The sequence below is a fragment of the Bombyx mori genome, chromosome 15, assembly GCF_030269925.1.
Source record: "Bombyx mori chromosome 15, ASM3026992v2".
NCBI classification, from domain to species: Eukaryota; Metazoa; Arthropoda; class Insecta; order Lepidoptera; family Bombycidae; genus Bombyx; species Bombyx mori.
In genome coordinates, this window is record NC_085121.1 from 14913668 (window position 1) to 14928875 (window position 15208).

At 45.5% G+C, this 15208-nt stretch overlaps 2 protein-coding genes across 3 annotated transcripts in view; both read right to left on the bottom strand.

Moving 5' to 3' along the window:
- The window catches only part of ace1 (acetylcholinesterase type 1), a 78847-nt gene that overhangs the window by 27534 nt on the left and 36105 nt on the right, over window positions 1-15208 (bottom strand). The window lies entirely within an intron of this gene.
- Window positions 824-9264, bottom strand: LOC134200267 (serine/arginine repetitive matrix protein 1-like). The gene is made up of 3 exons (XM_062672815.1): window positions 8586-9264; window positions 7378-8048; window positions 824-892 (listed from the first exon to the last, which is right to left on the bottom strand). The coding sequence occupies exons 1-3, from the start codon at window positions 9262-9264 to the stop codon at window positions 824-826; spliced, it is 1419 nt and encodes a 472-aa protein (XP_062528799.1).

The following is a 15208-nucleotide window of genomic DNA, read 5'->3' on the forward strand; positions in this document are numbered from 1 at the left end:
ATTGTGCTCCACCGACAAGTGTATTGTACAATTGAACTTAGAGCCGCGTTCAGTTGTTTTTATTGCTTAGATGGGTGGACGAGCTCACAGCCCACCTGGTACTAAGTGGTTACCTGAGCCTATAAACATCTACAACGTAAATGCGCACCCACCTTGAGATATGAGTTCTAAGGTCTCAGTATAGTTACAACGGCTGCCCCACCCTTCAAACCGAAACGCATTACTGCTTCACGGCTGGAATAGGCGGGGTGGTGATTCCTACCCGTGCAGACTCACAAGAGGTCCTACCACCAGTAAAACATATAAATACTCCGATAATTCATAAAATACTCCGATTAATACGATTTATACAAAATTATATTTGTTGCATTTTGTCACATTACTGTGTACCCCGTAGTCGATTTGATTATGCCACGGAATAGTAGTTCAGTTCACCGTCTCGCCAGCAGATCACTTGCTTTATCGGTGCCCCGACTCAAGACAGTATCTACATATTAATAATACGTGAAGCAAAAACTTTGTACCCCTTTATACGAAAATTGCGCGGGTAGAGGAATATGAAATTTCCCACACTTATAGAGAATATAGAGAGGGAGTGCAGAATGCTAATATATATTTTTGCAACCAGGTATTTATCAAAGTCTAGAGCAAAACAACATACATATATATCCAGATTTTCATGTCAAATAACAATCAAGATTATTGTGAATAATACATACAAATTTCATCAACTTTCATTGTTGATTATATTCGAACACATTACAAGAACGAAGTGTTGTCTCGTAACTGAACTTATGCCGTTTTTATATCCCGCGGGAGCCTATTACCGCTGTCGGTGCCTCGGTCGACCTGTCGCAGTTGAACCCTCGTAGGGTAACAATGCTTTGGTGACCTAAAATCGGTGAAAACTATTTAGATTTTTTTTATGCAACTATCAGAGAACCAATAAACATTATAATGCGAATACCGACATCTACCTTGAGGTCGATTACTCGACTAAATTAAAAACTGAGCCATTCTCCACAACGGAACACGTAAGTGGTTTGTGATAGAAATAGGCACAGTATTTTTGGTTTTTAAAGTAAATTAGGTCGTATTACGTGAAGAAAAGCTATAAAGTAGAGCCTACCCGTTCAGGTGAGCCAAAAAAGGCCTACAAATTAACTTGAAAATTGATACCGGAATTTACCACCACTTTCCATCTCTTTTGCAATGAAATTATAATTCTCTTCTAAGATATTATTATTAGGAAATTATGTAAAATTGTGGACACTTCATTAATGTATTTCTTATCCGTTAATCAGTTATTCAAACGGCCGTCTGGTGTAGTGGTAAGTGACATGGTCACTAACGAGGGGGTCACGGGTTCGAATCCCGCCAAGGGAAGGTATTTGTATGATAAATATAAATGTCTTTTCCAGGGTTATGGATGTGTCTTAAATATATGTATGTGTATAATAAAAATCTTACATTTATTTCCGTTATCTGGTACCTGTAACACAAGTTCTTTACGAACTTATCACGGGACTAGTTAACGTGGTGTGATTGTTAGTAAATATTTATTTATTTATTTATTATTGTAATGTTTGTGATAAGCATGGAAAAAAAGAGAAGAAATCTAACTGTAATACAATGTTAGACTATTTGTATATGTCGTCACTATCATTGTATACTAAGCTATAGTCTATGCCCGTTGTAAATCATAGTAATTAATTTTCAGATTAAAATTTCTGTTTCCGCTCATATATCCTTAAGAATTCCTTTTAACTATCTGAACGCCGAGTTTTGTTTTATTTTATTGCTTCAACTATCGTACGATGTTACAAAAATTCCAAAAACATTGAATAAAAATGATCTTAGGACTTTTTAAATAAAATCATGGACACCATGAACCGAAGACGTGTCAAGTTAAACTGGACTAATGCATCGTCAAGTTAATATTTTACCCAAATAAAAAGAACCGTCTTGTGACGAAAAGCGTTCGATATGTACGAAGGTTCTAAATTCATATTGACGCTGTGTTTCTAAAGTGCCAACACGGGTTATATTCACATCTATATATTATTAGTACGTGAAGAAGAAACTTTGTACCCCTTTTTACGAAAATTGCGCGGATGGAAGGAAGAGTATGAAGTTTCCCACACTTATAGAGAAAACTAGCCGTACTCGCCCGCTTCGCTGGGCATTTAAAATCAACATTATTCTTTATTGTCACTATTATTAGGGAGTCCAACACTCATATAAATATTAGCCTATCCATTAATTACATGTATTTTCTACATGGGTGCCAAGTTTCAAGTCAATCGGATGCACGGTTCAGTAATTATAACGGAACATCCGTAAAACCACTGTAGATTTATACATATATTAGTATGGATGTAGAGAAGGGGTGCAGAATGCTAATTTTTTTTTTAAATTATGCCTTAAAAATACACCAAATCAATAAAAATAAATTACACACACTGTAATTTATTTTTATTGATTTGGTGTATTTGACACACACACACATACACACACACACACATAAATACTCTTTTGTTTATTGTTAGTCTGTGGTCAAATTGAGAATAGATTAATAATGTTTACCTTTAATATTATTTGTCTATAGTGGCGAAATCTGTGATTATAGAACAATGATGATTATAGAAATGTGGCAATAGAACCATAATAATGTTCAAACTTATAATTTAAATTAATTATGGTCGAGTTTCGAGGATTGGGCGACCACTAGTTTCTAAAGCAGGTAGAAGACGACCGTTTGTGTTATTAATCTCTAGACCATCTCTAAATAAGCTCTGTCATGTAGGACTTTGTAAAAAAAATTAGCAAAATCCCAGGGAAATTATTATTATCGATACTAACAGCGGATCGTCAGCAAAATTCAATAGTAAAATAAAAAAGTAATTGTAAATACTTAACACATTTTCTTTATAAATCCTGCATCAACGTTATTGTTTGTGTGAGATTTTTAATGCCAGTCATATGGACAACGTGCCAGCCCCATGAATGTAGTGTGGTTCCATTTATCGATATCTATTTTACTGCTGGTAGGACCTCTTGTGCGTCCGCATGGATACCACCACCCTGCCTATTTCTGCCGTGAAGCAGTAATGCATTTCGGTTTGAAGGGTGGGGCAGCCGTTGTAACTATACTGAAACCTTAGAACTTATATCTAAAGGTGAGTGGCGCATTTACGTTGTCGATGTCTATGGGCTCCAGTAACCACTTAACAAACAGGTGGGCTGTGAGCTCGTCCAACCATCTAAGCAATAAAAAAAAACCTCAACTTTCTTTTTAAGAATTAAAATAGTGATCTAAATGCTGCCTTTAAGCTTAGCGTACGGAATAATGTGATAGTAAACAGTGTGGTTAGTGCGATTCTTTTAACGTTCTCGATAGCGTAAAAGTTAACTCAAATTTGTATGCAGTTGGAACAGCGCCCCTAGCGGCACACGCAGGCAAACGTTCCAATTCCATACAAAATTGAGTTAACTTTTACGCTATCGAGAGCGTTAAAAAGCTCGCACTAAACACATAGACGTAAGCAAGAGCTACTTTTACAAATATTGACAGATTGTTGACCGCCAGATAGTAAATTCGTGTCAGCACAACTTCCAAAGTCAATATTCCATATCAAGCAAGAAGGGTCGTCGTACCCCCTGTCGGGGGCACGGAACAGGCCTCGGGGCAAACCCCACTGCCCGGGACGAAGCTCCCTGCCACATAGGGCAGGGGTGAAATGATGCAGGGAGGACTTGGGGATAGGTACGCTGTTCGCTGCGTGTTCGGCGGCAATTTACATCTATATATACTTATATATAATACGATGGGCAGTCTGGTGACGGCTCGATGCCCGCGGCGGTGACACCCCGGCGCCGGCTGCTGTCCTCTGCTTCGTACAGCTAATTTTTTTTTTTTTTTTTTTTTTTTTTTTTTTTTTTTTTTTTTTTTTTTTTTTTTTTTTTTTTTTTTTTTTTTTTTTTTTCTCTTACTCACTAACTACAACTAACTACAACTAACCTAAAACTAACTAAACTACTATATACATACAGGGACAACAGTCAGCAACTTTGGGGCCCGCCACCGGCCCCATGCCGCGGCCCCGCCTCTACAAATCAGAGGGGGAGCCGCGGCACTAGTTTGGCGCTCACCCGCTCCGGGCTCCCCAGAAGGGGAAGACCGTCACGGGGAGGGGCCGACTTAAAACACTCCCCAAACGGGGGAGTGGTCCACCCTCGGGGGTGGAAAATGGGTCCCCATAGGGGGGCACCCCAACAATGTGGGGGGAAGTGACGAGTGTGGACAGCTCAGTCCCATGGGGGCACTCATTATGAGCACTCCCATATCACTCCGATTAAGCCGACTATCTTACCATAGCCGGGGGTTCCAGTAGCTCCCTTGGTAGCGCCAGACCATCAGGTGGTCTAGCGTGCAAGGGAGCTAAATTGTGGAGATGCTCGTGGGGTCCACCGTCAGCCCGCTCGTAAAGATTACGAGCTAGCCTCCGGATGAACTCCTCGAGCGACTCCACATCCAGATCCCGGGCGATTACGGCATTACTGACGTAACGCCCTGCTCCGACTATCGTGCGAAGAGCCAGATTCTGCTGGGCCTGTAACTTCACCCGCATGGCCTGCGGGATGAGGTGATACCAGGCCGCAGCTGCGTACGTGATACGGGAACGGACATACGTCTTATAAATGCCGAGCTTAGTCCTGACCGGCAACCTGGAGGCCAACACCGGCCGGAGGAGGAATCTCGCGTAGCGAGCGGCCGCCAACGCCAATTTGGCGTGGGCGGTCATCCTCAAACTCCGGTCGATATCGACCCCCAAGTACCGGACGCTGGATCTAAACTCGACATTAGCGCCACGGAGACTGAGCTGTCCCGGGACGACTCTTGTGCGGACCGGACCGAAGAGAATAGCCGCGGTCTTCCCCACGTTGACCGCGACCCTCCATCGGTCCAGCCACTGGGGCAGTAAGTCCAATAACCTCTGCATCCTCGAAATGGCCGCAGAGGGGAAGTTGGATGACGCGAAGTAGGCGCTGTCGTCGGCAAACAGCGCCAACTTCACGTCGGCTTCCCACGCTTCGAGGTTGCCCTCGAGCGTGGGAATGTCGTTGGTGTAGAGAGCGTAGAGGAATGGTGCCAGGACGCTCCCCTGCGGAACTCCGGCCGTGACTGGGCGCACCGACGACTTGGCGCCCTCGACCGCGACAAGGAAGGATCTTCCCTCCAGGTACGACCCCAGCAGTCGCACGTAGGCGTGCTGGAGGTCCGTGTTCTGCAACAGCTTGTGGATCAGTCCCGCATGCCAGACACGGTCGAAGGCCTTCTCGATGTCGAGAAAGACTGCGGCCGTGTACTGGCGCGCGTTGGTCCGATCCGCCAAGTGATGCATGACGCGGACCAATTGCAGCGTTGTCGAGTGACCGCTACGAAACCCGAATTGCTCGGGTCTGAGAAGGATGTGCGGCGACATCCTTCTCAGCAGCAGCCGCTCGAACAACTTGCCCACGTGCGACAGCAGCGTGATCGGACGGTAACTGGAGGGATTTCTCCTGTCCTTGCCGGGTTTGGGCAAGGCGATAACCTTGCCCAATTTCCAAATTCCCGGGAAGTGTCCTGTGGACAGAATGGAGTTGAACAGCCGTGTCATATATGACACGACCGTTTCAGGGAAGTGGAAAAAAGCGAGGGAGGGAATACCGTCCTCACCCGGCGCCTTGCGCCTCTTCATCCGCTTGATGATGAGGCGCAATTCGCTGGGAGTGATGAGATCACCATCTCCCAACGGTGGCACCGGGGAGGAGAGCAGGCTTGCTACGCTCTCTTCCACCGATTGGTGGAATGCGGCCTCTGAGGGTGCAGAGTCATTAGGAGCGAACTGCCGCTCCAGCATTTCGGCCAGGATATCGGCGCGGGCCTGAGCCGAGAAGCATCGGTTGCCCCTCTCGTCCACGAGTGGACAAGTCGGGGCAGGCCGATTTGAGAGCTGGCGACAAAGCCGGTGGAGGGATACTGAGGAGGGGTCCTCGCGGGCCTCCTCGATCCTCTCCTGCCAGGCATAGCCCCTAAAGGTGCTAATCTTTGTCGCCAGCTCCGCTTCCAGCTCATTAAGCTCGCGCTTTATCCTGGGACAACGAGTTGTCGCCCAGAGCCTCCTCAAGCCCCTCTTCCGACGAATAATCGCCTTCAGATGGGCCGGGAGTATACCTCTGGGCCCGCCGCTGGGCACAAGAGTCGTCGCCTGGTCGATCGCTCCCCTGATGGAGTCAACAAGGCGGGTTGCCGCATCGTCGACCCCATCAGGGGTGTTGGGGTCCTGAATCACGGGAAGGTCGACTAGTCGTCTCTTAAAGAGCTCCCAGTCGACCTTCGGTCGTAGGGGCGAGGTCGCAACCCGGGTGAGCCCCATTCCCAGTGTCACCAGGATAGGGAGATGTGGGGTACCCAGGTCGTACAGTGCCTCGATCGTTACGGGGCACCGTAGCCCCTTGTGCACACACACATCCAGCACATCGGGCTGATAGCGCGCGGCGGTCGGGATGTGTGTGGGTTCGTCGGGGCCGACCACGGAGTAGTCGCCCCTATCGGCATCTTCTAACAGCCGCCTGCCCACTGCTGAGTTAAGTCGGGAGCCCCACGCGACGTGCTTCGCGTTGAGGTCCCCGACCAGCAGAGCTGGGCGGCTGTCGTGATTCAGGGCCCGTCTTATGTCCTCAGGGTGAAATTCAGGCCCCGGGGGTCTATACGCGGCATAAATCCGCATATCTCCTCCCGAGGTGTGTACCCTCACACCGACTGACCTTGTCGATGTGAAGGACAGCAAATCCAACTGATCATGCACCACGTCCCGCCTGACGAGGGCCGCAGTGCCCCTGAACGGCCGCCCGGCAGGGGTAAGCTCGTCACGTCGGTACATGAAGTAGTTTGGAATCCTGAACGCATCCTGAGGGCGTAGCTTGGTCTCGCCCAGGAGCACAACCTCTGGGTTATACTCCCGGGCGAGAACAAGCAGGTCGTTCTTTCGGGACTTTATCCCGTCGGGGTTCCAATAAATGATGCGCAGCTCCTGGCTAGCCATTGAACTGCGCAATCATTCGGTAGAACCCCGACAGGAGCGCCTCGAAGGGACTGGCTCCCGAGGCGATCTCACGGATTACTCCGGAGATCACCTCGGACAATTTCTCCCACAGTGCGAGCAGCCATGCAGCAAAGCCGGCAGGCTGGGAGGCCTGTCGACCGCTGCGGCGCTCGCGCTGAGGGCGGGGGGGGAGGGGGGGCTGATTGTTCAAGTCGTGCTTGCCTTCGGCCGGATGGGCTGTAGGCAGTGGTTGGCTTGATGTCGGTTGTTGGGCAGTAAGGGGGGCCTCGGAGACCTCCATGGTTTCTGTGTTGGTTTGTTGGGGTTCTGGCACTGTGGGTTCAGATGTACCCCTTAGTCTCTCTCTTTCTTCCCTTTTTCTTGTTTTCCTTTTGGCCTTTTTCCTCTTGTTCTTCTCCCTTTTAGTGGACGTAGGGCCGCTAGTCGGGAGTGGTTTAGGCACTGATATACCAGCAGATGTACGACCACGGGGAGCAGGAGTGGGTTTGGGTTTATTTATCCGCCGTGGTGGGTTGGCCTGTGCCATCAGCGTAGGCGCCGATGGCAGTGCCTCCACCACCACAGCAGACGGAGCGGAGTGGGATGGGGGAGGGGGCTGGGAAGTTTTCCCTTTCCCCTTCCCCTTCCCCTTTGCTACAGGTATTGAAGCCGGAAGAGCTGCACTCCCGGCTCGAGGTGCCTGTGGTGCAGGAGGGGGGACGGTTGCTCCCATCATCCTGGCCCGTTTGCGGAAGACCGCACACCGTCTGTCGACGGCGGCGTGGTCCTTCCCGCAGTTGGCACAGGAGAACGGGCCGTCCCTCGGCCTCGGGCAGTCCGCTACGATGTGCTCCCCGGCACACCTTACGCAACGGACCGCGCGATGACAGTTGTAGGAGGCGTGTCCGAAGGCCTGGCAGCGATGACACTGCGCAGGCCCTCGGATTGGACGCCATCCTTCGACCGTCACCCCCGGCAGGTACAGCAGTTCGTTGACTGCGTACAAGCGGGCGAGGTCGTCCTTCGAGAGGTGGTCCAGGGCTACGTGAAAAACGCAGCCCGGACGCCCTCTCCGGGACCTAATGCACCTGGCGTATCGAGCCGGGAATCCCAGCTCCTTCAGGGCATTGACTATTTCTGCCTCGTCGGTGTCGGCAGGGAGGCCCCGGACTGCCACCTTCGAAGGCATCTCCTCCGCCAGGGCGTAACAGTACCATTTAATGGTACCGTCCCTGGCAGAGGCCTCCGACAGGTAGGCCTGGACCGCCCTATACTCCTCAGCCGACGTCGGCAGGAATCTGAAACCGGCGCCGAAGGGTCGCACCGAGGGGGCGCGGCCTAGGCGCTCCCTAATGGCCGCCATGTGGCGGGACCAATTTGGAAGGGCCTCCACCATAATTGGCGGGTGTCGGCGCAGTTCCTCCTGGGCGCGACCCTTCGGCCTCGGGGGAGGGACTCGTGAGGATTGGGAAGTCCTCTGGGCGGTAGGGATACCTGGCCTAGCTGCCATGGCAGCATAGGAGGTGGAGGGAGTGGGGTTGGGCTTAGTGACTTGTTGAGGTCTGGTAGACTCGAGGTCCATGTACCTGGTCGAATCCAGGTTGCCCGCCGTGCCGCTTAGGGCGGGGGCACCTCGGGTTGAGTCTACCGGGATTGGAGATAGCGTTGGGGAAGGAGAGCGAGGAGGGGATCTTACTTGCCTTGGGGCTGTCCCTGTCCTGGCGGGAGCCCTAGGCTTCGGAATTGGTTGAGCTGGGATTGGACTCCCAGAGGGGGACGAAGACCTAGACGAGGAAGGAGTGACCGATTCGGTTGAGGAGTGTGCAGAGGATGTGGTCGCACTCTCCTCTCCCTCCGATCTAGACGAGGGGCCTATTCTAGGACGCTTGTCCTTTTCGCTCGATGAGCCTCGGTCAGACTCGGACCTGGCCTTCTTCCGCGGCCGAGAGGGCCCAGAGGGATCGGTCAACGGGGGAAGGACATCTTCCTCCGGTTCGATCCTCGGAGTCCTCTGGGCCGCGACCGGAGGCCCGGGCCGGCTGTCCGTCCCGAGTCCCATCGAGACTGTACGGGTTGCTGGTGCTGGTCTGAATCTTAGACTCGACATAACTTGGCGTCCCTTACGGGACGGGCCGGGGGTGCTGATAATGGGGGGTGATGTCCCCCCAGACATGTTTTAGCCAATTATTTTAACGGGTCCCACGACTGTCGGTACATCCGTGATAGTTACTATATAACCATATACTTCCGCTAACCGACCGATGTATTTGTTGGCTTTAACTAATAAATTAATAGGTGCTTATAATTAACTGAACTAAACTAATTAACTGGTCAAAGATACCATAATTTAAGCTACTTGAAAAGAATTATAGAATAATAATAATAAAAAATTGGATTAAACTAATAGCAAAGACAAAAAATTGAACATACACTAAAATTAATCTGCAACGGTCCACCCTGCAGGCATCCGCCGCAGCCGGCCACTTGTAGTGTGCGTAGGAAAATTAACATAAAATAATAAAAATCTACAAAATTAACAATGTACTTACTATTGAAGACTCGAGTTCTTATTTATGTGCATCTAAATGTTGTAAAATATTCAACCTAGTAAATAATAAACTATAATAATTTGGTGTAAAATAAAGAAATAAGGAGACTATTAACAATTATGTATATGTATGCGTCGAGCGTTCAATCGCCCCGACACGATACCGATGGACCTGCAGGATTCCACCCCAGCTTGTAGTAAGGTGGGGATAGAATTCCAACAGACACATAAATTTAATCTACAATCTACAAAGAAAACAAACTACTGTAAGTCGGCAACGACGGGGAAACCTACAGCGTGTTTCGTACTAATTACTAAAAGAAAAATTGAAATGACCACTTACAAGGGTCGGTCGGTTCGCCAATATTGGAACGTAAAAATTAAATTTATATTTACATGAATTTAAAATATTAAAACTATGGAGGGTATATTTGAAAAAACTTAATTATAGTAAATAGATCTGCCACAGTGGCGCTAGTGGGTGATTACAAAATAGGAATTATAATTAATATCTCAAAATTAGTTTAAATAATTAGTAATAGAAATAATAACAATTTAAAGACAATAAAGCAAGAATAAAGAAAACTACTATGAACTACTACTATATCTAAAAACAAACTGTATACGGGGTTCCCGACGTTGCCGAGGTCCACCACCGTAAATCGGCTTACGCGGGTTTAGTAACAGCCCCTCCTAACCCCGAAGGGTAGGGGAGGACTGGGAATAGACACGGGCGGCCAGACTCGATGGCGCTCACGAAAACCGATTTTTATCACTAGATAAAATGGCTTCGCAGCTTTCACAGGCTGATCTACACCTACCCGCAATTAACCAATGTTAAGGAATAGATGGTGTCGATCACTTACCTGTTCCCGGGTCCTTCGTCACACTGTTCGGGGCGTTTCCGCTCCGAGACAGCAACTCCAGATTAAACACGCACACACTTGGGCACACACAATCGCACAGCACAAACAATCGGGGCCTCGTAGCACTGGTGTCCCGGGCTATGAATATTCCATATCCAAACATCGACAACTCTATCAACGATACGTCACTGCTCCAACACATATAGTCTGGGCACGGACGAGCCCGTGCGCGCACATATAAACGATTTAATTATATTTTTCTCCGGCTTCCCTCAGGCGAGATTTTGAGCACCGTGGTACAGATCCGCTAGCAGGGTCTAAAAAAATATTTTTCACAAAATAACATTCGCCTTAAAAAATAACATATAGGTAGTACATTTTTACAACGCACTTAAATTGAGTTTCCAGTGAAAATATTTATTTTGATTCTTCTACAGTATAAAGATTTAACATCTATTTTTTTTCCTACCTAAGCTGATGGTCTAGAGAGACCATATCAGCGTAACTATAACTAGTTGATGAGCTCACGGGGTTCAAACCTGACGACGTTGCTAACACCAACCCTAGCAAGACCCGTGCTTCGCAGAATCTACCACCGGATCGGAAACGCGACCCACTGAGAGATCTGGCGAAAAACTCAGTGGGCTGTGTCTGTGGGTTAATTTACTCGTCGAGCCCTTCGTTGCAAGCGACGGGTTCGACGAGAACAATGACCGGTGCTTCAGGTACCTAAAAGCACCGTTAGTGGATCGGTGATCGACCACACCTATACTCCATTGATCAGTTGAATATCGTCGATTGATCTTAAGCTTCGCGATAACTTCACGTCAACTCAACCAGATGTTCTTTTTAGCGTTAATAATAAAGAAAGCCCATTTGCTATCTATTTGCTGGTAACTAGTAGGTAGGTTGAAGTCGTCGTGGCCTAAAGGATAAGACGTCCGGTGCATTCGTATCTAGCGATGCAACGGTGTTCGAATCCTGCAGACGAGAACCAATTTCTCTAATGAAATATTTGAAAAATGTTCACGATTGACTTCCACGGTGAAGGAATTATATTGTGTGATAAAAATCAAACCCGCAAAATTATAATTTGCATAATAACTGGTAGTAGGGCATCTTGCAAGTACGTACGAATAGGTACCCCGCCACCCCGCCTATTTCTGCCGTGAAACAGTAAATACATTTCGGTTTAAAAGGCAGGTTGAGCTCCAGTAACCACTTAACACCAATTGGGTTGTGAGCCATCCAACCATCTAAACAATTAAAAAAAAAACACACTAAAATCTAACTTTCTGAGGTGACCAGAATTCCAATATACACAACAGATGGTATGGAAGCCCATCGAAATCAGCACTTCAAAATTAAGTCTTATTTTTATAGATTTTATTATAACAAGGCACTCACTCAGCGTCTAACCAAATAGTAATTTTGGACAAACCTGCCAGCTTTGTACACTTTCAGGTTTATTTACTACAATGACGTTTGCCCTTGGTTTTCGAGTACATTGCTTGCTTGAATATATGATTTTAATTATAATGTAACTAGATGAGTAGTACATAATAAAAATCCCGTATGCAATCAGTGAAGTTTCGATAAGCCAAATAAAGTAGTTTTAGCGTTGTTCCAATTTCATTCCCCTGATATATTCCTTCGAGTCCAGCCCTGTAGCCGACCTCAACGTGATATAGTGTGTTATGATAGGCCGTAATGAGTTTACTTTTCTTGTTGGATACCGTTTGTAATTTATTTTAAGGCTTACGGTCGTTAGGTTCGTGCTATTTGCCAGCAGTTCACGTGAAATAGCGAGCTTTTTGTTACGTTTTGAACGAATGAAAGCAAAATGTAATTCGTGCGTTAATGTCGAATGACTTTTGCGCATCGCAATTCGATTTGGGCTTCAAACTAAAAATACTGGTTTTAAGGAGTGTTGTAATTGTATACGAGCTAGTGCCACCCCTAATACAAACTCTTATGCCTTACTGTACTACAAAAGTGAGAGCTTAGACCTCACATATAAAAGTAGGGGGCGGAATTTAAGTTATATAAAATGTCTATTGGCACTGGTAACCAACCAACCAACGTGAGCTCGTCCATTCATCTAAACTAACTATACTGAGACCTTACAACTTAAATCTCAAGGTGGGTGGCGCATTTACGTTGTAGATGTCTATGGGCTCCAGTAACCACTTAACATCAGGTGGGCTGTGAGCTCGTCCACACATCTAAGCAAAAAATATATAATCTAACGCATGTTTTCAGGCTTAGAATTGCTGTCCAGTTTAGGCAAGATTGGCATCTTATTTCTCAGAAAAAACTGCGTCCCTCACGCCGGGCATACCTTGGACTTTGCTTAAATATAAAATCAAAATTAAATTTTACTTTTACTTAAAGCCTTGTTGCCCTATTTAATCGTCTTATCTCTTAATTTACATAATATGGGCAAAGATCAACAGTTTAATATCCCTTACTTCGTCTCTTGGTCAACCGATTTTTTTTTTTGTTTATTTTGTGAATATCATAAATAAATACATTTGAAAAGCAATTTTGTTCCCTTCGCCTTAACAAGAAAATTATTATTAACAAAACAAAAAAAATACGTCACATAAGATAAACTTAAAATTTGAGTTGAGTGTTCTTCGAACTTCGCCACTGGGTTGGCGTTCCCAATTTTCACCACTGATCCCCATAGACTTCAAACGTCACAGCCTCATACGATACCAGTGTATACTGTGTCTACTATCTTCTTCACATAAATTTAATTTATTTATACGATGTTATTTATGCCTTTTTTATTGCTTAGACTGGTGAAAGAGCTCCCGCCACTCCCGCTACCTTGGTGTTAATTTATATCTACGAAGCTTATTTTATTTATGCCTCTTTTTATTGCTTAGACCGGTGAAAGAGCTCTCGCCACTCTGGTGTTAAAGGGCTACCGGAGCCCATTGACATCTACAACGTAACTGCCGACACACTTTGTGATACGACTTCTAAGTCTCAGTTCTATTGTACAACGGCTGACACACTCTTAAAACCGGCACGCATTACTGCTTTACGGCAAAAGTAGGCTAGGTTAGGTGGTATTAACTTTGCGGGCGTGAAAACGCCCTACCACCAGTAAATACCACATCCATACTACCTGGAGCCACTGCGTTGATCCACAGTGCGTTTCCAGAGATCTTTTTTGCCACGTACCATGCGGCTTTGGAATGGGCTCCCCTCCACGGTGTTTCCTGAACGCTATGACATGTCCTTCTTCAATCGAGGCTTGTGGAGAGTACTTAACAGTAGGCAGCGGCTTGGCTCTGCCTACTTAAAAATTACTTAAAAAATTTAAAAAAAATACATTACAAGTTCCCATTATTTAGTTGTGAATGTTAATCGAATAGATAAATAAATCGCCTCTATTAGTACGCGATATCGGCGACGCCAGTTTAAATATACATTTCTCGGGATGGCCTTGTTCTACTTTTCAAGTTTTAGCTAATCAGCAAAGACGTTATCTATATATTAATACGTGAAGCAAAAACTTTGTATCCCTTTTTACGAAAATTGCGCGGACGGAGGAGTATGAAATTGTCCATACTTATAGAGAATGTAGAGAAGAAGTGCACAATGCTAATATTTATTTAAAATAATGCATAAAAGGTACATTAAATCAATAAAGAAAATATTACACACACTACATACCATGTATTTGACGCACACACGCATGCATACTATTTATTGTCAAACTTTTGTTATTCACGTCTGTTGTCAAATTGAGAATAGATTAAATATTGTTTGTCTTTATTAATATTTTTTATAGTGTAGTCTTGACGTATGTGATTATATAAGTATAAAATACAATCATAATAGTGTACAAACTTACAATTCCAATTAATTATAGTCGAATTTCGACTACTGCGGGACCTCTAGTGTCATTTAAACTATACCAATTCGCATCTAGACGCTTGGTTCTTACTAAATGGACAGATGTGGATAATAATACTAAAGACAACAAGGTTTATTCAAGCCGCCCAAACCCTGAACGAACTAATTTATCGGAATAACGTTTTTAAAATCAAACTAAATTTAATCAATCGTTCGTGATCAAGAAAACTGAAACGCATCTGTAAATTGGGAATTCATATAATGACTGTTTACGCATCTACTCCTCTTTTTGCGAAGTCGGTTAAGACGAAGGCGTCGCGGCGAAGGAGTTCGCAACAATCTTCACTTCTCAACGTCACTTACTAGCTACAACGACGAGCAAACTATACCAGCTTTTCCTCAGTTATTTCTAAACTTCATTGTTTTTCTTAATAAAAAGCTCTAATATCATATTATACGAAATATACCATAATATATATACACACATGCAAACAACAAATATTTACTGAAGAGCACTCTATAGTGCTATCCTCCTCTATATAAGAGGAGATACGGGCAGGAATCACAGTCATTAATAATGAGTGTAATAAATGCGAGATTAAATCGCTAAATTAGTTTTGATTATAGCTACGACTCAAAGGCATCGATGAAAATACTAAGCACTAAATTTAAGCTTAGTATTTAACATTATTTCTGAACAAACATACCAGCTTCGACTGAAAATTCACCTATTTTGACGCTTTAGCGATTTCACATCTTAACATTTGATGGTTTTTTTTATTGCTTAGTCGGGTGAACGAGCTCACAGCCCACCTGGTGTTAAGTGGTTA

Coding starts and splice junctions, on each gene's coding strand:
- LOC134200267 (XM_062672815.1), bottom strand. CDS start 9,264: ATGTCTGGGGGGACATCACCCCCCATTATCAGCACCCCCGGCCCGTCC. Junction 8,049..8,585: donor TGCCATGGCAGCTAGGCCAG/GTATCCCTACCG, acceptor TGACGGTCGAAG/GATGGCGTCCAATCCGAGGG. Junction 893..7,377: donor AAACCATGGAGGTCTCCGAG/GCCCCCCTTACT, acceptor CACCGATTTTAG/GTCACCAAAGCATTGTTACC.